This window comes from Somniosus microcephalus, chromosome 30 (genome assembly GCF_052327205.1).
Source record: "Somniosus microcephalus isolate GS21.2 chromosome 30, FLI_Smic_1.0, whole genome shotgun sequence".
In the NCBI taxonomy this organism is placed as follows: Eukaryota; Metazoa; Chordata; class Chondrichthyes; order Squaliformes; family Somniosidae; genus Somniosus; species Somniosus microcephalus.
The window spans coordinates 22,346,743-22,367,268 of NC_141016.1; the positions used below are offsets into that span (position 1 = coordinate 22,346,743).

The 20,526-nt window shown below is 46.5% G+C and overlaps 1 protein-coding gene across 2 annotated transcripts in view; it reads right to left on the bottom strand.

Moving 5' to 3' along the window:
* The window catches only part of LOC147098010 (bifunctional methylenetetrahydrofolate dehydrogenase/cyclohydrolase, mitochondrial-like), a 41,781-nt gene that overhangs the window by 6,260 nt on the left and 14,995 nt on the right, over positions 1 to 20,526 (bottom strand). For both annotated transcript variants that reach the window (XM_085971202.1, XM_085971203.1), the window contains exons 3-6: positions 15,200 to 15,322; positions 6,575 to 6,727; positions 4,204 to 4,311; positions 1,606 to 1,698 (exon numbers count right to left, since the gene is read on the bottom strand). In XM_085971202.1, the coding sequence (XP_085827328.1) occupies positions 1,606 to 1,698; positions 4,204 to 4,311; positions 6,575 to 6,727; positions 15,200 to 15,322 (477 nt within the window). The remainder of the gene's footprint in view (positions 1 to 1,605; positions 1,699 to 4,203; positions 4,312 to 6,574; positions 6,728 to 15,199; positions 15,323 to 20,526) is intronic.

The following is a 20,526-nucleotide window of genomic DNA, read 5'->3' on the forward strand; positions in this document are numbered from 1 at the left end:
GTTCGGCGCCTTCCCGGATGCTTCTCCTCCACTTTGTGCGGTCTTGGGCCAGGGATTCCCAGGTGTCGGTGGGGATGTTACACTTTTTCAAGGAGGCTTTGAGGGTCATTGAAGCGTTTCCTCTGCCCACCTGGGGCTCTCTTGCCATGTCGGAGCTCCGAGTAGAGAGCTTGTTTTGGGAGTCTCGTATCGGGCATGTGGACGATGTGGCCCGTCCATTGGAGCTGATCAAGCGTGGTCAAAGCTTCGATGCTGGGGATGTTGGCCTGAGAGAGAACACTGACTGAATATGAGAATGGTCGTTAACCATCCCAATACCAGAATAATTTGTTTGTGATAGTGTTGTGGACAAAACTAGAACGACCTCAGTTCTGCCCAACACTTGGGGAGCCACATCCTTGAGAAACAAGCTTTCTGATGGGCAGGCTGCAAATATAATGGAAAACACAAACCGACCATTTCTCCCCTTGGCCCTCTATCTGTACAGATGAAACAAGGTAGACTCATTTGTAAATTTATTTAGTACTAGAAGGGAATAATATTGTTAAAAATGGTGCTTCACGTGAAATTTATTACCACTTCAGTAAACTTGAGTTTACTTCAGGTTTGCTAGAAATTTACTGGGAGCATTATCGCCATATTGGTCTCTAGTTTTGGGTGGGTAGGTTGGGTTTAGGTGGGAGTAGTAATAAAGGACGACATCCACAAAAGCAGAGATGTTATTGTGGTACAGCGCGTTGGACCTTTATCTAACTACTTGGTCCACCAACTGTTACAATAGTCACATCTGCAAATTCATCATCTCCGTCACACTAGCCAGAGTTGTGCAAGAGGTCAGCCATTCCCTCACCGAGTCATTTTTCCTGAACTGCCTACCCACACCTTCGGAAAGCTTGATTAAAATAAAGATTAAATTCCTTGAAAATAATTTTAGCAATGCTGAGATATTGGTTATAGGGACGATGTCAAACCATTAAGTACCGGAGCCTACGGTTGGTATTGGACTTCCTGAAGTCCACATTTTTGGGGACGTCCTACGTGATGTTTTTTGACTTATCAAAACGTTATGAAACACAGACAAATGCAAAGCAAACATTCAGGTGAGACGTTAAACCCAGGCCCCGTCTGCTCTCTCAGGTGGACGTAAAAGATCCCACGGAACAATTTCAAAGAAGAGCAGGGGAGTTCTCCCCGGTGTCCTGGGTCAATATTTATCCCTCAATCAACATAACAAAAACAGATTATCTAGTCATTATCACATTGCTGTTTGGGAGATCTTGCTGTGGGCAAATTGGCTGCCGCGTTTCCCACATTGTGGGATATGTGTCGGTGCAGGCTCGATGGGCCGAAATGGCCTCTATCTGCACTGTGGGGTTTCTGTGATTCTGTGATTCCTGTGATTACAACAGCGACTCCACTTCAAAAAAGTACTTCATTGGCTGTAAAGTGCTTTGGGACGTCCTGAGGTTGTGAAAGGCACTATAGAAATGCAAATCTTTTTGTGTCTGAAGCCTAACCGTGCAGATCTGACCTAATCTAATCTAACGCTGAAACTTGAAGACTCCAGTCTCAAACAGTCCTGAAACTTTAAAAGCATTCCCTCACCTGCTGCAGCCACAATAATATCAGCAAGCTTCGTGTGCGCCCTCAGCTGGTCTTTGGGTGTGTAGCGATGAGAGATGGTCACTGTGGCATCCCCTGCAATACAACACTTGCATCAACTTTTCAAGTAGCGATCAAATGCAACAAATCCCTGGGCTGCTACCACCTCTCCAGGGTAAAGGTGAGATACAAGAGTTCTAAACGGGTGCTTGGAGCTCGATACAATAGATGCATTAAATGGCCTCATTGCCTTCTGTGAGCCACCAGTATAAAATAGCTTGAAAAAACAAGCTAATATTGCAAGATCAAGCTCTTCAAACTGAAAGGGACACTGCAAGAATAAAGGCAGGTCTGTGTCAAAGAGATAATTTCTTTCCTCGGTTTTGAAGCTACGTCTCCCAAAAGATGCTTAATTCTCCAACCCATTTGTGACAAAAGCAGATTATTTCTCTTGCATCAAATGAGGGGGGGGGGGGGGGGGGGAAATTCCTCTTATGTTGCTACAGGAAACTTTGGTCGAGCCACCGGCAAAAATCAGGAGCCGTTTCGTTAGGTTTTTTTTCTTTTTGTAGGTTTTTTTTCCACCAGTCAGGCTCTGCAAGGTCTCGCTGAAGCTGTTGCTAAGCTACAGAGACGCTTGCAAGGTACGGCCGACTGTTTAGAAGCGGATTTGTTGCCAGATACGGAGCTCAAAATCTCCGTTTGTTTCAACATTAGCGCTGGTTTGTCCGGCAGTTTTGATGGGACGGCAACAGCTCGGTCCCGTCAGTGCCGGATAGCACAAAGTTTCCTGTATATGACTTCACCAGTGTAAACACACTTGAAAAGTTAGTTTGCGGGTAATTGTGTCTTTAAGAAAGTTCTTTTAACTTTATGTCAGGGCAACAGCCAGTACATAAAAGTTTCCCGAGAATGTTCAGTGTCTACCAGAGGCAGCCTGTCTATAAGACACAGGCAGGTTGTTTGCCAAGAAGCAAAACCTTGGTATCAGGTCCTTTTTAGAGACAACCGACATTTATTTCTGGACTCGAATTGGACATTTAGAAGTGTCTGTTGTAGTCAGGCATCAAAAGCACACAAATTAGTGGAAGACAGCAGACTGCTGTTCACATCGTATCGATTTAAATCATCACCCACGCAACGGTTCATGGGAGACGCCAAAGGCCGCTGGAAAGAACCAAGACTTGAGGGTCTTGTTTTAAAAGAGGCGTATATGTTGTGCAAGCAAATTCTTGTACTGCTAGTTTCCTGCTGTATTTGTGTGCTTCGATCTTACTCTGTCTTCCATGCAAGAATATTTTGATTTAATTTTAGCCTGAATGCATCAGTTGGACTGCGGTATATGCAGCCTTTAATAACGGACAGTGGAGAGTGTGGTGAGCAGCCCACATGGTCTGCGACTGCAAGGCGGCGGTAATTGTGTCTTTAAGAAAGTTCTTTTAACTTTATGTCATGGCAACAGCCAGTACATAAAAGTTTCCTGAGAATGTTCAGTGTCTACCAGAGGCAGCCTGTCTATAAGACACAGGCAGGTTGTTTGCTAAGAAGCAAAACCTTGGTATCAGGTCCTTTTAGAGACAGCCGACATTTATTTCTGGACTCGAATTGGACATTTAGAAAAGTGTCTGTTGTAGTCAGGCATCAAAAGTATGAAGTCCAATTCAGAGCGTGCACAACAGCGCAAGTGTCAGGCCGTCGGAGACTCAGTCTTGCTGCGAATACCAAACTAAAAGCAATAACCCTACAGCTAATCTTTACAATAGTTTTTTTTTTTTTTTTTTAAGGACATAAAAAAACTAAACAGACTTCCAACGGGTAATTTTTCTAAAGTCACATTAAAAACATTTCCACCTTTACCAACTTATTTCAGTAGCCACTTAAAATGCTAATGGTATATAATAGCAAAATACTACGGATGCTGGAAATCTGAAATAACAACAGGAAATGCTGGAAATACTCAGCAGGTCAGGCAGCATCCGTGGAGAGAGAAACAGAGTTAACGTTTCAGGTCTGGGACCCTTCATCAGAACTGGAAAAAGCTGGAGATGAGTATTTCCAGTATTTTCTGTTGTTATTTAAAATGCTAACGGTACTTGTTACATTTCACCATGAAAATTTCCTTTTGAACTATAGTTAAGAGGGATACATTTTTAAAAAATATTCATGGGATGTGGGCGTCGCCGGCAAGGCCAGCATTTATTGCCCACCCCTAATTGCCCTCGAGAAGGAGGTGGTGAGCCGCCTTCTTGAATACAACGGAGTGGCTTTAGAGGCCATTTCAGAGAGCAGTTAAGACTCAACCTCATTGCTGTGGGTCTGGAGTCATTATATCGGCCAGACCGGGTAAGGACGGCAGATTTCCTTCCCTAAAAAGGACATTAGTGAACCAGATGGATACTAGCTTTTTATTCCAGATTTATTTATTTAATTAACTGAATTTAAATTCGCCAGCTGCCGTGGTGGGATTTGAACTCATATCTCTGGATCATTAGTCCAGTAACATAACCACTATGCTACCGTACCCATAATAAAGCCGGTTGAACTTCAAAATGAAGTCCTGTTAAATTTTATATTTCGCAGTACATAATTTTCACCCCTCACCTCCAGGCCGCTCGTGTGCGCCATCTGTATGCAGGAGCATAGCGATGGGCATTCCCACGTTTTTTGACCGTCCAGCAACAACAACATTCTTCCCAAGAGTTGGGATTCCTGAATGGAAAAATGGTATCCTGTTAATTCATGAAAACTAACACAATCTAGGTGCTTGGTTGAAGTTCAAACTTAAAGATGGACCACACACACCACTCAAATCAAAAGCACAATAGTCTTTTTTTTGTTTTGCCACTGGCTACAACCAGAACCTGATGAATGAAACCAGTCAGCACAGGCACCACCACAAAAACTGGTTCAGATTTGATATGACTTGACTGCAATACAATGTAGAACCTAGATAAGCGGAGTGTTATGCATGTGGCCAGAGCAAATTGCTCAACATTCATACACCGGTCAGGGAAAAGCATTAAAGAAGGTGGAGATAGAAGAGAGATTTGGGCATTCTTGTGCATGCATCCTTAAAAAGGTACATGAGCAATGCCGTGAAGTGATAGCTAGAGCAAAAAAAAGGTATTGGGGTGTATCCATCGGACAATTGAGTACAAGACGAGGCACGCTGTTCTGTCATTGCACAGGACCTTAGCCAGGCTGCACTTGGAATACGGTGTCCAGTTTTGGTCTCCTCACATGGTGGGTGATATTGAGGCTTTGGAGAGACCACTAGACCACTAGACGAATTCCCAGCCTAAAAACATCTTAGTTATCAAGATAGGCTAGAAGAGTTGGGGCTCTTCACTTTAGAGAAGCGTCGAGTTAGAGGGGATCTGATTGAGGTTTATAAGATAATGGAGAGTTCCAGCTGACAGTTTGTTTCAATTAAATAGGTTAGGGAGGGCCAGGGGTCACAATTTTAAGTTGTACAAGGCCAGATCTAGGTCAGATGTCAAGAGGTGGTTCTTTTCCCAGAGAATAGTGGACCTCTAGTACAGGCTGTGGGCTTGTGCGGTGGACGCTGATTTGCTGAAGTGCTTCAAGCGAGAGCTGGACCTGTTTCTGGCTGGGGCGGAGATCACCTCTTACAGAAGGGAGGTCCTGCAGGGAATTCAGGGCCCGAGTGATCTCCCGGACTACTTTCGATCGCCTAGATGGGTCGGAGAGGAATTTCCCAGATTTCTTTCCCCAAATTGGCCTGGGTTTTTTTTTGTGCCTCTCCCAGGAGATCACATGGCTTCGGGTGGGGTGGAGAGTATATGTTGTGAGACACGAGGTATCGCAATTGTGTGGGGCTGGCTGGGTGGACCAGAGGGTCTTTATCTGTCCGTCATTGTTCCGGAATATCAACCCTGCCATCTCCCCTTTCCAGAATCTGTTTCTTAAATGCATCCAGTGTCCTGGCCTCAGTTACTCTTTCAGGCAACCCACCAAATCTGCTGATTACCCTATGTTAAGAAATATTCCCACATCAGTCAAAAACTTGACTTCACCACCCTGAACCGGTGCCTCCTGTCCTGCTGACCCCAAATCAACAAGAAACGATTGTTTCTCCGTCTCATTAAGTATATCTATTCTCAAAGGCTGAAGTTTCCCCGTGTCTATCAAGTTATACCCGACTGCGCTTCTCGCCGACTCCAGGATTCTGTTTTTGGTGGAGGGAATCGCTGTTGGGCCAGACACCAGGAGAACTCCCTACTCTTCAAGGAGTGCCACACAGTCCACCTAACCAGGCAGACAGGGCTCTCGGTTTGAACGTTGCATCTGAAGGACAGCAACTCGGACAATCCAGAAACCCTCCTTCAGTACCGCATTGAATTTCCAGCCTACTTCAAACAAGAAGCACAGGAACTCAAAACTCCTCAAAAAATTCAAACATTTTCAGACAGGCGGCAACACAAAGGTCCATACATTCACACACACACACACAAATAGCAAAATACTGCGGATGCTGGAAATCTGAAATAACGACAGAAAATGCTGCAAACACTCAGCAGGCCAGGCAGCATCGAGGAGAGAGAAACAGTCAACGTTTCGAGTCGGGGGTCATTCACACCTCATCTAGAGTCATCTTTTGTTTCTTAACTTGTCCCATTACCATCTCCTTTTGCCTTGCACCATCATCCCTTTTATCAGTCAATCTCTCCTGCCTTCCATCCCATCACAGACCTTCCCTTTGTTCTTTCCTCCCCTCCTCCCTGCCGCTGCTTAAAAATCTCTCTTCTCCAACCTTTTCCAGTTCTGACGAAGGGTCCCCGGCTCGAAACGTTGACTCCGTTTCTCTCTCTCCTCGATGCTGCCTGACCTGCTGAGTGTTTCCAGCATTTTTCTCTCGTTATTTAAAGGTTCATACATTCCTGCTCAGGTCTGCTGCCATTATGGTACAAAGTTATTGGCCAAGATATATATATATATTTTTTTAAATCACCGGTTCGTTGGATTATTTCCCACACTCCCCAGGGTGTAGCAGGCAGCATGGAGTTCTGGTCAAGGCACATGCGGCCCACATTGATCACATGAAATCCGTCCACGTCTTTAGCAGGAGACACCGCATTGCAGATCTTGCGTTCATCGAGGTGTTCTAAGAAAATAATTCAGTGTTGAATCAATCCATGAGGCCATTCTCCAGTTTGAAAGTAAGTGTACATCAGCTTATCCTTTTTAAGATTCAAACCAGGCTATGCTATGACATGAATCAACTGAGCAGCCTGCGGGTAGCGCTGTCCAGGGAGAGTATAAATACTCGGGCACGGGCCCAGCTTGTGCAGGACATTCTTAACAGGAACTAGTGAAGGACACAACTAGACCTCCATGTTGTAAAACAGTTGATTAAAGCTTTCTTTAACGCTTAGACCAAGTGCCTAGTAGTTTTCTTAAGTCAATGCTGTTGGGCATATTCGAATTTAACAAGCACAAAACCGAGGCATCCGGTTCTATGCATATTAGAAACATAGAAGATAGGAGCAGGAGTAGGCCATTCGGCCCCTCAAGCCCGCTCCGCCATTTAATGAGATCATGGCTGATCATCCAAATTCAGTACCCTGTCCCTGCTTTCTCCCCATATCCCTTTAGCCTCAAGAAATATATCCAACTCCTTCTTGAATATATTTAATGAATTGGCCTCAACTGCCCTCTGTGGCAGAGAATTACACAGGTTCACCACTCTCTGGGTGAATAAATTCCTCCTCATCTCAGTCCCAAATGGCTTACCCCTTATCCTTAGACTGTGACCCCTGGTTCTGGACTCCCCGGCCATCAGGAACATCCTTCCTGCATCTAGTCTGTCTAGTCCTGCTAGAATTTTATAAGTTTCAATGAGATTCCCTCTCATTCTTCTAAACTCTAGCGAATATAAGCCTAATCGACCCAATCTCTCCTCATACGTCATTCCTGTCATCCCAGGTATCAGTCTGGTGAATCTTCGCTGCACTCCCTCCATGGCAAGAACATCCTTCCTCAGATAAGGCGATCAAAACTGACCCTGTTTTCTAAGGCTGCCAGGTTTTTACGGGGACACTAGAAATGTACATGAGGGAGAAAGGAATAGAAGGATATGCTGATAGGGTGAGATGATGTAGGGTGGGAGGAGGCTCGTGCGGAGCATAAACACCGGCATGGACCAGTTGGGCTGAATGGCCTGTTTCTGTGCTGTAAATTCTATGTCATGTTAATATTCCTGCCTGTAATTGTTGTATCAAGATTTTTTTTTTTTTTTTTTTTTTTTAAATTATCTCATGCAGTGTATTTGCCTTCACTGACAGGGTTCCATTCTGTAAACGGAATGGAGAACCCTAGGAGCGAGCAGTGATCTGATCACACTAAACCGCCAAGGTGGTGTTACTGTATCATAAGCTCCTCTTACTTTCAATTTTTGTAAGTTCCCTGGCGAGCAAAGAGGAGAATTCTGCTCTCTGAATATTGGGTTGATATCCAGTGGGATACTCGCATCGGATGGGAGCGGAGTGATGGCCGCCTGGGTTGATATATGGGAATATACAGAACGTGCAGTACTCCATCCCGGTGTTTTTTAAAATTCATTTTTATGGGATCAGGGCATCGCTGGCAAGGCCAGCATTTATTGCCCATCCCCAATTGCCCTCGAGAAGGTGGTGGTGAGCCACCTTCTTGAACCGCTGCAGTCCGTGTGGTGAAGGTACTCCCACTGTGCAGTTAGGGAGGGAGTTCCAGGATTTTGACCCAGTGACGATGAAGGATCGGCGATATACTTCTAAGTCAGGATAGTGTGTGACTTGGATGGGAACTTGCAGGTGGTGTTCCCATGTGTCTGCTGCCCTTGTTCTTCTAGGTGGAAGAGGTTGCGGGTTTGGGAGGTGCTGCCGAAAAAGCCTTGGCGAGTTGCTGCAGTGCATCTTGTAGATGGTACACATGGCAGCCACGGTACACCAGTGGTGGAGGGAGTGAATGTTTAAGGTGGTAGATGGGGTGCCAATCAAGTGGGCTGCTTTGTCCTGGATGGCGTTGAGCTTCGAGTGTTGTTGGAGCTGCACTCATCCAGGCACACGTTATGCATACAGCATGGACTCCGGGAACTATTACCAGCGCTACTCCTCCAGCACTGTTCCGGGTAACGGCATATGTTGGGAATACCCAGCAGGCTGCGATCAGATGGAGGGATTACCTGTAGCAAGATGGGTTCTTTGGCCCCAGCCTTTGCGTCCGAGGCCGAAGGACATCCAACAGGCGGGGGATACAGTGCCCCACCGTACGAGCAGGCCCCTCGAACGGGTTTGTGCTCCTCCCTGCGGACACGGCCCTGTACAACAACCTACATTATGTGACTGTCCCCCGTCCTCTTAAACCTAACCGGCCTCGGGTTACCCGTGTGGTGCGAGGAGAAGCACCAACAATTGTACCAGCGTATGCTGCAGCAGCTTATTGAAGCCTTCTGGGGGAAAGAGATAGTCGAGCCATGGGAAACGAGGATGCCCGAGGTCTCTCGCCAGGTAAAATACTACATCCTCCTCCTCCCCCACAGGTAACCGTAGTACTGATCACAGCAGGAAGAGGTGTGACCTGATTCAGGATGGGATCCTGGCTGGAGTAGGGGGCCCGACAGGGCTCAATACAGGAAACTTTCGATTTACCGGCACCTAAATAACCAGAAATCTCGGTTAACCGGCAAAATTCAGGAGTAGGTTTTACTTCATATTGTATTTGCCTTCTTCCATCTGTGCTGTGCAAGGGTGTGGCTGCAGCTGTTGCTAAGCTAGACGCTTGAAACTTGTGGCCATTGTTCTACAGTTGTTGCTAAGCAACAGGGTTTGTTGCTTTATACGGAGCCGTCAGCTCTCCCTATCTTTTACTATAGCGTTCGGTTATCCGGAATTTTTGATGAACCGGCACCACGTCGGTCCCGTCTGTGCCGGATAAAAAAAGTTTCCTGTAGCCCAGATATAGAAAGCATCGCAGACCATGTAATGGCCCTGCGGAATGACCTAGGGAATGTCATGTGGAAAGAGGAAAAAGGAGAGATGGTTTCTTAAAACGAGGGGGCTGACACTCAAATTATCATAGACCGAGCAGAGTGGACCAATCAGGCCATACACCCCATCAATACACTGATTAAAGAGACCGAGAGTGCTTCTACATGTGCAGGTAATTCCTTGTGATGCCTATCATATGGAGCATGGATGATTGAGCAAGGGAAATTGTCCCACTGGCTCACCAGTAGGGATTTCAGGTGATGGAATATAATTCATGATGCTCAACTGCCTGGTACCTGCCAACTCCGCAGGCTCACAAAAGTATTTTGATCCCACACACTTGTAGCATCCGCTACGAGTAGGTACAAGCGAACCAATCTCATATGGGATTGATACTCAGGGTGCCCGCTATTACTAGAGGGAAGCTAGCCAGCCTTATTTTTTGGGTTAATTGGCATCGCAACCGGAACAACCCAGGGCATGGTCTTATTTAAGCTATGAGGCGAGATTGGATAGGCTGGGGTTGTTTTCTTTGGAACGGAGAGGTCGAGGGGAGATTTAATTGAGGTGTGTAAAATTATGAGGGGCCTAGATAGAGTGGATAGGAAGGACCTATTTCCCTTAGCAGAGAGGTCAATAACCAGGGGGCATAGATTTAAAGTAATTGGTAGAAGGTTTAGAGGGGAGAGGAGGAGAATTTTTTCACCCAGAGGGTGGTGGGGGTCTGGAACTCACTGCCTGAAAGGGTGGTAGAGGCAGAAACCCTCATCACATTTAAAAAGTATTTGGATGTGCACTTGAAGTGCTGTAACCTACAGGGCTACGGACCAAGAGCTGGAAAGTGGGATTAGGCTGGAAAGCTCTTTTTTGGCCAGCACAGACACGCCTTTAACATAGTAAAACATCCCAAGGCGGTGTACAGGAGTATTACAAGACAAAAAATTTGACACCGAGCCACATAAGGATAAATTAGGGCGGGTAGCACGGTGGCATAGTGGTTAGCACTGTTGCCTCACAGCACCAGAGACCCGGGTTCGAATCCGGCCTTGGGCGACTGTCTGTGTGGAGTTTGCACATTCTCCCCGTGTTTGCGTGGGTTTTCTCCGGGTGCTCCGGTTTCCTCCCACAGTCCAAAGATGTGCGGGTTAGGTTGATTGGCTATGATAAATTGACCCTTAGTGTTAGGGGGATTAAATACGTGGGGTTACAGGGATAGGGTGGGATATGTAGGGGTTACGGGGATCGGGTGGGATATGTCGGTGCAGACTCGATGGGCCGAAATGGCCTCTATCTGCACTGTGGGGTTTCTGTGATTCTGTCTGTGATTCTGTAACCAAAAGCTTGGTCAAAGAGGTAGATTTTAAAGGAGTGTCTTAAAGGGGGAAAGAGGTAGCGAGGCGGAGAGGTTTAGGCAGGGAATTCCAGAGCTTAGGGCCCAGGCAACAGAAGGCATGGCCACCAATGGTTGAGCGATTATAATCAGGGATGCTCAAGAGGGCAGAATTAGAGGAGTGCAGATATCTCAGGGGTAGGGTGGTTGTGGGGCTGGAGGGGATTACAGAGATAGGGAGGGGTGAGGCCACGGAGGGATTTGAAAACAAGGATGAGAATTTTGAAATTGAGGCGTTGCTTAACCGGGAGCCAATGTAGGTCGGCAAGCACAGGGGTGATGGGCGAACGGGACTTGGTGCGAGTTAGGACACGGGCAGCCAAGTTTTGGATCACCTCAAGTTTACGTAGAGTAGAATGTGGGAGGCCAGCCAGGAGTGCGTTGGAAGAGTCAAGTCTAGAGGTAACAAAGGCATGGATGAAGATTTCAGCAGCGGATGAGCTGGTCTCCAGAGCATTCCAGGACACTGGCAAAATGCCCAGGCGAGGAATAGTGAATGTGACTCACTAGAATTTGAGGGGGATATCTAACTGCCAAATAGGAAAGTCAGCAAGTATCCCCCAACACCAGTCCCCCAACCCCACCGCCTCTCCTTCTCTGTGGTATGTTTAAGCTAAATGCACCCCCTGCTGGGAATATTTTTAGGCATTCAGAGCCATGCTAAATGCCAGCTACATTGCTGCTTGTTCCTCAGCACCCTCCAGGCGGATGGTGCCAAGTTGAACGCTTCTTTAGTTTCTGTTTTGTTGGACTAGTCCTTTGACAACTGTAACGTATTATACTTTGTATATTCAGTCAATAAGTGCACGTTTCTTAGACATGGCACATCTGAAGGAAGATGGAGTATATCAGGTGCCATAAATTCCTTCAATTCGTCTGGCGTGTGTTTCGTACAGAAATTTCTCTCTTGGCTTCTGCTCCAAGTGTTGCTGGCCCTAATTTGGTCATGTGGATCTCAGCACATTCTCTCTTCTACATAGAGTCGTAACAGCACAGAAGGAGGCCATTCGGCCCATCGAGTCCAGGCCGGCTCTCTGTAGAGCAATCCAGTCAGTCCCATTCCCCCGCTCTTTCCCCGTAGCCCTGCAAGTTTATTTCCCTCAAGTGCCTATCCAGTCTCCCCTTGAAAACATCGAGTGTCTCCGCTTCCATCGGCAGCGAGTTCCAGGTCATCACCACTCGCTGCATAAAAAAGTTTTTCCCTCACATCCCCCCCTGTATCTCTTGCCCAAAACCTTAAATCTGTGTCCCCTAGTCCTTGTACCTTCAACTAGTGGGAACAGCCTTTCTAAACCTGTCATAATCTTGTACACCTCTATCAAATCACCACTCAACCTCCTTTGCTCTAATTAAAACAAAGCCAGCTTCTCCAACTTGCTCTTGTAGCTAAAATCCCTCATCCCCAGAACCATTCTGGTAAAGCTCCTCTGCACCCCCTCAAGGGCCTTCACATGCTTCCTAAAGTGTGGTGACCAGAACTGGACGCAATACTCCAGCTGTGGCCTAACCAGCGCTTTATAAAGGTTCAGCATAACTTCTCTACTTTTGTACTCAATACCTCTATTTATGAAGCCCAAGATCCCATATGCTTTGTTAACCACTCTCTCAATATGTCCCGCCACCTTCAGGGACCTATGCACATTAACTCCCAGGTCCTTCTGTCCCTGCACACTCTTTAAAACTGTGCCATTAAGTGTATATTGCCTCTCCCTGTTCCTTCTGCCAAAATGCATCACCTCACACTTCTCTGTATTAAATTCCATCTGCCACTTGTCTGCCCATTCTGCTAGCCTTTCTAGGTCTCGTTGCAGTATATATATATATATTTTAAAAAAAGCGTTTTGCAAGTTTCCCTTAAACTCTGGCGCACGATGTCAAAATTTGCCGATGACACTAAAGTAGGAAATGTGGCAGACAGCACAGACGGCAAAAGATTTTGCAAAGTCACAAATATGTCAATTTGAGGCCGGGAAGTGACCGCCGATACATCTTGGGAGGGAAAAAACCAAGTACACTCAATGGACAAACACTGATAAAGGCTGTTGATGAGCCGACACTCTCCTACCAAAGGGGCTCAAATAAATCCTTGACTTACATTTCTATAGCACCTTTCACGACCACCGGACGTCTCAAAGCGCTTTACAGCCAATGAAGTACTTTTTGGAGTCACTGTTGCAATGTGGGAAACGCGGCAGCCAATTTGCGCACAGCAAGCTCCCACAAACAGCAATGTGATAATGACCCGACAATCTGTTTTTAGTGATGTTGATGGAGGGATAAATATTGGCCAGGACACCGGGGATAACTCACCCCTGCTCTTCTTCGAAATAGTGCCGTGGGATCTTTTACGTCCACCCGAGAGAGCAGACGGGGCCTCGGTTTAACGTCTCATCCAAAAGACGGCACCTCCGACAGTGCAGCACTCCCTCAGCACTGCACTGGAGTGTCAGCCTAGATTTCTGTGCTCAAGTCTCTGGAGTGGGACTTGAACCCACAACCTTCTGACTCAGACGAGTGCTACCATTGCATCTTTTAAGAGACCGTGGATAAATATATGAAGCAGGAGGAGGAGACAGGGCTATGGTGAAAAAGCAGGGCAGTGGAGTTAGTTTTTGATTGGTCCAGTAAAGACATTCACAGTAGGATGAATGGCCTCCTGCTGTGCTGTAAGCTTCTTTGGTTATATTACTTCCTGCGAGACTCGAACTAGTATTTAACATGCAACGGAGCATTCGTATGGAGATCTGTGCTAAAAGAACTGATGGGAATAAAACATTTAAGCTCCTTTTTACCCAGGTGCGGAAGTTGCCTAGTAACCATGTCGGTATTGTTTAAGAGTCCTTTTCACCTCCTCAGATTCGGGGGCTCAAGCACTTTTGGCGATCTATGTGACGAGCGCTTTTGTCAGGTGTGAAAAACCACCTCATCAGATGCCAAGGCTCAAGCTTTGTGATGTTTCTAACTTACAACAACAACTTGTATTTATATAGCACCTTTAATGTAGCAAAACGTCCCCAAGGCGCTTCACAGGGGTACTAAAAGACACACACACAAAAAAAAATGACACCGAGCCACATAAGGAGCAATTAGGGCGGGCGGCCAAAAGAAGTCGGTTTTAAGGAGCGTCTTAAAAGGAGAGAGAGAGAGACAGAGAGGTTTAGGGATAGAATTCCGGAGCTTAGGGCCTTGGCAACAGAAGGCTCCAATGTTTTAGCAGCGCACACACCCTTTGGCAAGAAAGCTGTGTCAGGAACGCCGTCTCTGAATAATGGAAATATCATCTGTAGATGTGATGCATCAGTTTTTTAAAAAGGTCATTTAAAAAAAAGATTTTGAAGTCCTCGTGTTGCACAGTAATGTGTACATTGTAATGAAGCATATGACTTTAAGCCACTTGATCATCCATAACTGAGACCATTTTACAGTACTGTAATTGCAATCCAGTTTATGTAACACTCAGCACAGAAAGTGAGTCTGTAAAAAAAATAATGACACGTTCCATCTCATCTGTGCCATGTATATTGAACAGAGCTTCAGGCAATAAGAAGTCTTCAGCCCATGTAAAATATGGATGGAATCCTTACAATCATGTTCAAAGATTTTAAAAGAGAAACTTAGAAACCAGTTTATGTAACTTGATCCAACAGTTAAAACAGATACAATAGAACGGTTAAGCGAATACAATTACTTGGAAAAATCATTATTTATTTAACTGTTTTGCACGGTACTACAGGAAACTCTTAACCGGCACCTAAATAACCAGAAACCTCTGAACCGGCAAAATTCAGGAGTAGGTTCAGGTAAGTTTTACCTCATATTAGTGGCAGTTCCTGGGTCTGTGGCTGTGTAACTGGGGTTCGTGCACTTGTTGCTAAGCAACAGGGACGCTTGGTCTGTGGCCGGAGTTCCTGCACATGTTGCTAAGCAACAGGGAAGCCTGGATTTGTTGCTGTGTACGGAGCTCTCGTACCTTTTAACTATACCTCTCTGTAATCCGGACTTTTTGATAAACCGGCACCACGCCGGTCCCGTTGGTGCCGGATAAAAGAGTTTCCTGTAATGTGGCAGCTGAATTTTCCAGATACTCAGCCTAGCAATCGAGTTATAAACCATACACTCAACTCCCAACAATTAGCCCAACAAAACTGCAGGTCTTTATTCAAGTAAGCAGGACAGGGCAGGGTTAACACCAGAGCTCACTCGTATAACAGACTCTTACCAGGTAAAGGCAGCTGCACAAGCAGTCCGTCAACATTCTCGTCATTGTTGAGTTTGGAAATCAGCTCCAGCACTTCCTCCTCAGTGACACTGGCTGGCTTCAGAATGGTCTCACTTGTGATACCTGCTCAACAAGCCAAAGAACAATTATTACAAAGAAGAGAAATTCCAAGATTCAAATGCTTTGCAATTCAGAGCAGCGCCAATCTCACCATCAACTAGTTTAACCACCTTCCTCCGCCTGGCCGAACTTCTTCTCACATTGAACAACTTCTCTTTTGACTCCACTCACTTCCTCCAAATTAAAGGTGTTGCTATGGGTACCCGCATGGGCCCTAGCTATGCCTGCCTGTTCATGGGATACGTGGAACATTCTTTGTTCCATTCCTACTCGGGTCCCCTCCCTCACCTCTTTTTCCGGTACATCGATGACTGTATTGGTACAGTTTCCTGCTCTCGCCCTGAACTAGATAAGTTCATTCACTTTACTTCCAATTTCCACCCTTCCCTCACCTTCACATGGTCCATCTCCGACTCTTCTCTTCCCTTCCTTGACTTCTCCGTCTCCATTTCTGGCGATCGGCTTTCGACAAACATCCACTACAAGCCCACTGACTCCCACAGCTACCTGGACTACACTTGCTCCCACCCCGCTTCCTGTAAGGACTCTATTCCATTCTCCCAGTTTCTCCGTCTCCGCCGCATCGGTTCTGACGATGCCACCTTCCATACCAGTGCTTCCGACATGTCTTCCTTTTTCCTCAACCGAGGATTCCCCTCTACTGTGGCTCCGTTCTATTTCCCACACTTCTGCTCTCACCCCTTCCCCTCCCTCCCAGAACCACGATAGGGTTCCCCTTGTCCTCACCTTTCACCCCACCAGCCTCCACATTCAATGGATCATCCTCCGCCATTTCTGCCACCTCCAACATGATCCCACCACCAAACACAGCTTCCCCTCACCTCCCCTTTCAGCATTCCGAAGGGACCGCTCCCTCCGCGACACCCTGGTCCACTCCTCTATCACCCCCAACAGCCCTTCTCCTTCACCTGGCACCTTCCCGTGCAAGCGCAGTAGATGCAACATATGCCCTTTTACCTCCTCCCTTCCCACTGTCCAGGGCCCCAAACACCCCTTCCAGGTGAAACAGCGATTTACTTGTACTTCTTGCAATCTAGTATACTGTATTCGCTGCTCACAATGCGGTCTCCTCTACATTGGGGAGACCAAACGCAGATTGGGCGACCGCTTTGCGGAACACCTCCGTTCAGTCCATAAGGGTGACCCTGAGCTTCCTGTCGCCTGTCACTTTAATTCTCCGCTTCACTCCCACTCTGATCTCTCTGTCCTCGGCCTATTACATTGTTCCAATGAAGCTCAACGTAAGCTCAAGGAACAGCACCTCATCTTTCAATTAGGCACTTTACAGCCTTCCGGACTCAACATTGAGTTCAACAATTTCTCTTTCCTGCCTCTTACAAAAGTACAGGATGTTCTTTCAATTCCTTCCTCCCCCCCGCTATCCCCAATTTGTGATTTCACCGTAAACTAGTTAGCTCACTCACGGCCGTGTTCACTGATCTGGACGCCAATACAGATTTTATTGCGACAACTGGGCCTATGGTGCCACTGACCCAGTGTAAAGCGTCTCACCCATCTGGCTCCAACAGCAGTTGAGACCCTTTTTTTCCCCCCACCTCCTCTGTGGATTCAATGAGCCTCCAGGAGACAGCCAGCCACTTTGTGAAAAACGGGGGAAGCAACACAAGGATGCTATTTTGGGTTTTCTCCTCAATGAAAACCTGCACCAAGCCAGGATGTAAAAGGATTGAGAGAGGGGGCCCAGTTTCAAATAGGAAAGAAGAAAATGGCTGTCAGACGTGGACTACGCGGGAGCAGCCAATCTGAATCTGGACAAACTGCTCTTTCCTCTTTGATCACGGTGGTCCCCATGGCAATGACATCGATTTGTACAGTAGGATAGGTTTTAGTCAAGAGTACAGAAAAACATTCTCCACACAACTTCACTCAGGCTGTAACCAGAGCACCTCAAGGTCACCTTGACATTTAAAATATATGATTTATGCATTTCTACCCGCACTAGCCAACTCCCAAATGTTTCCTCTTCGTCTTGCTGCTTCTGGCTACTGTTTGCGGGTCTTCACAGTAGAGGCACCATACATGCCTGATCCTGTCCGCACTCAAAATCCAGAGGCGCGCCCTTCCGGCACGTTACTCACTATTCAGCTATCAAAAGCAGGCTATGTTCCCCTCCCTCACTTAGAGCCACAGCCCTAGCTGCTGTCAGTGAACACAGCGAGAGAGAGAGAGAACCCGCAAGAGCTTCTCGATCTGTACGACTCAGCCACACGCCAAGTAATCAGGAAATCCAAGCGGCTATTTGTAAAAGGGGTTATTAGTGAAAGCAATAGATAAGACACATTATTTACCACCAAATATAGCTCACCACTTAACCTGAGATTAAACTCAGAGCCAATTTGGTAGCAGGAAGCTTGGCCTGTCCCAGCTAGCAATTACTGATAAGATAGTGTGGTATGCCAAGTCAAGAGTGCTTATCTAGCAGCAGTGCGCCTTCAAATAAGCCAGCTTTTTAGAGAATTCAATGCTGTTCTTACGAAGTACACATTCTACTCCCCTTCTCCGCACACCCCCAGCACTTATTTTCCTATTTATATCCTTTTGACCATTAATTCAATAAAGTCTAATTTACTTTAACTTGGATTATTCATTCAAGGAAATTTCTGTTCTACAGAAGGAAGAACTCCAATTTACTGGAATGCTACTTCAACAATCTGCACTTACACAACAACTTGTATTTATATAGCGCCTTTAACGTAGTAAAACATCCCAAGGCGCTGCGCAGTATTATAAGACAAAAAAAATTGACATGAGAAATTAGGGCAGGTGACTAAAAGCTTGGTCAAAGAGGCAGGTTTTAAGGAGCGTCTTGAAAGGAGGAAAGAGAGGCGGAGAGGTTTAGGCAGGGAATTCCAGAGCTTAGGGCCCAGGCAACAGAAGGCGCGGTGCCAATGGTTGAGCGATCATAATCTCAGGCCAAGCTTCCTGCTACCAAATAGGCTCCGAGTTTAATCTCAGGTTAAGTGGTGAGCTATATTCGGTGGTAAATAATGAGTCTTATCTATTGCTTTCACTAATGCTCAAGAGGCCAGAATTAGAGCACAGATATCGCGGGGGCTGTTGTGGGACTGAAGGAGATTACCGAGACTCCGTTAATGTAGGAAAACAGCCTACAATCACAGAAACACAATCAGGCAGAATCTGACACTGAGGCAAAGGAGGGGGTATTAGGTGGGAAGGCAATTGCGTATCTGCATTTGCCACCCCTTCCAACACAGGCCTACTTTTTGTTCTTCATCCCGTACCACATCAGAACACCGGCTATCTGGAAACACTTGGATCACATCCCTAAATTTCTACTTAGATATTGCTGTTTTTCTCCACAAAGCCATTGAAAACACTTTTCTGAATTCCCATAAGGGTTTTGTGCCTTAAAATTCTGTGCGATTTGCACTAATTTTCTTCATTTTTTTTAAATGATAGTTAGATTTTCAGTTTAACACTGCAATTCTGAATATAAAAGCTAAATCAGTAGTGCAAAAGTTAGATTCATAGGGGGCGAAATTGGGAGCCTTTACGACAGGGCGCGGCGCTGACATCGACTCCCGCCATATTCGGCGGGAGTTTTGCAGCGGCGCCACGGCGATCCCCTTCACCCGGAGATCATGGCGTCATCGCCACGGACCCGAAATTGACTTCCGCCCCCTGCAGCAGTGCCGGCCGAAAACACCGACAGCTGCAGGGGGCGTGCATCGGGCTGCCGGCCGCGATGATTAAAGGCGAGGTGGCCGAGGTAAGTAAAAAAAAAAAACTTACCTTTCTTGTTGCAGGTTTTTTTCCCCCCACGGGTTCCTGCCCGCGATCGATCAGCCCGGCACTCTGCTTGGATCGCGCCTGCCTTGGTGGGCCAGGTTCTCATATAGCGGAACCTCAGTGATGGCTCGTCCCTTTAAGGGAGGGAAGGAGCCTTTGAATGCGGCGGCGCGGCACAGCCCAGTGTGCCGTGCTGCTGAAGTCTCCGCCCCGTCTGCTGCCTCTTGTGTTTCAAGAAGGAAGGGGAGCGCAAAACTGAATTTTTTTTTTAATTTTTTTTTTAAAGTTTAGAAACATTGGGCCGGATATTCCGATCCCTACGGGTGGGTACGTGCTGTGCACCCACCCGTAGGGACACCGGAAATGCCGGTTTCAGGCATGCCCAGCGCATGCGCTGAAAACCGGCATTTCCAATCGGTCAAGAACGGTCTTGACAGATCCTCCAGATGCCCCGGAGAAGGGCCTCTGCGGGCGGAGAGTTCCGCTTTCTGGAGACCCTCCGCCTGCAGAAAACCCTTACAATTCTTATGCCTGTTAAAAGCAGACGCAAGGCCTGCTTTTAACAGGATAAGAATAGAAAAAAAGTTTTAAATTTTTTTTTCACTTTTATCATTTTAAATACTTTTAAAAAGGTAAGTTTATTTTTAGCCCTGCAAAATGCTATTTTTTTTTCAAAAAATTAAATGTTTGTTTAAAATACTTTATTTATTGTAATTTCAAGTCATTTTAAAAATGTGATTTTTTTAAAAATTTAACATTTTACTATGTTTTGTCATTGATCTCCATTCATATGTTTGACAGGTCTTCCTGTCAAGTGTATGAAGGGAGATTCCCTTCTCTGATTGGCTCCCCATGGCCCACGTGATCCCAGGGACGCTGCGAACCGCCTGCGCCTCTGGGATACGTGGGCCCTGCGCACTTGGGAGTTTGGAGAGGCCCAGGAATGGAGGTGTGCGCGTCCCGGGAGCCCTCAGGTAAGGGCGCAGATTTTTCCAGATTGCAGGTCTCTCCGCCCGCAGGAGGCCTTCGATTGGAAAATACGGGCCAATAGTTTTCTCAACTTTTAAAAGTCAGCGCCCCAAACGGGGCAATAATGAATTTCTCCCCCTTAGTCTTGTGGAACCCAAATCCCACTTGGTGTGTTTGCTTCCAGAAGGCCCAAACATCCCCTCTCACTTGGCAAATGCAGCAGGCAAATTCAATTGCAGCGATTGTCATAGTTGCTGCACACAGGAAGCAGAGGGTAATGGTTGATGGGTGTTTGTGACTGGAAGGCTGTTTCCAGTGGGGTTCTGCAGGGCTCGGTACTAGGTCCCTTGCTTTTTGTGGTGTATATATTAACGATCTTGACTTGAATATAGCGGGTAGGATTAAGAAGTTTGCAGATGATACTAAAATCGGCTGTGTGGTTGATA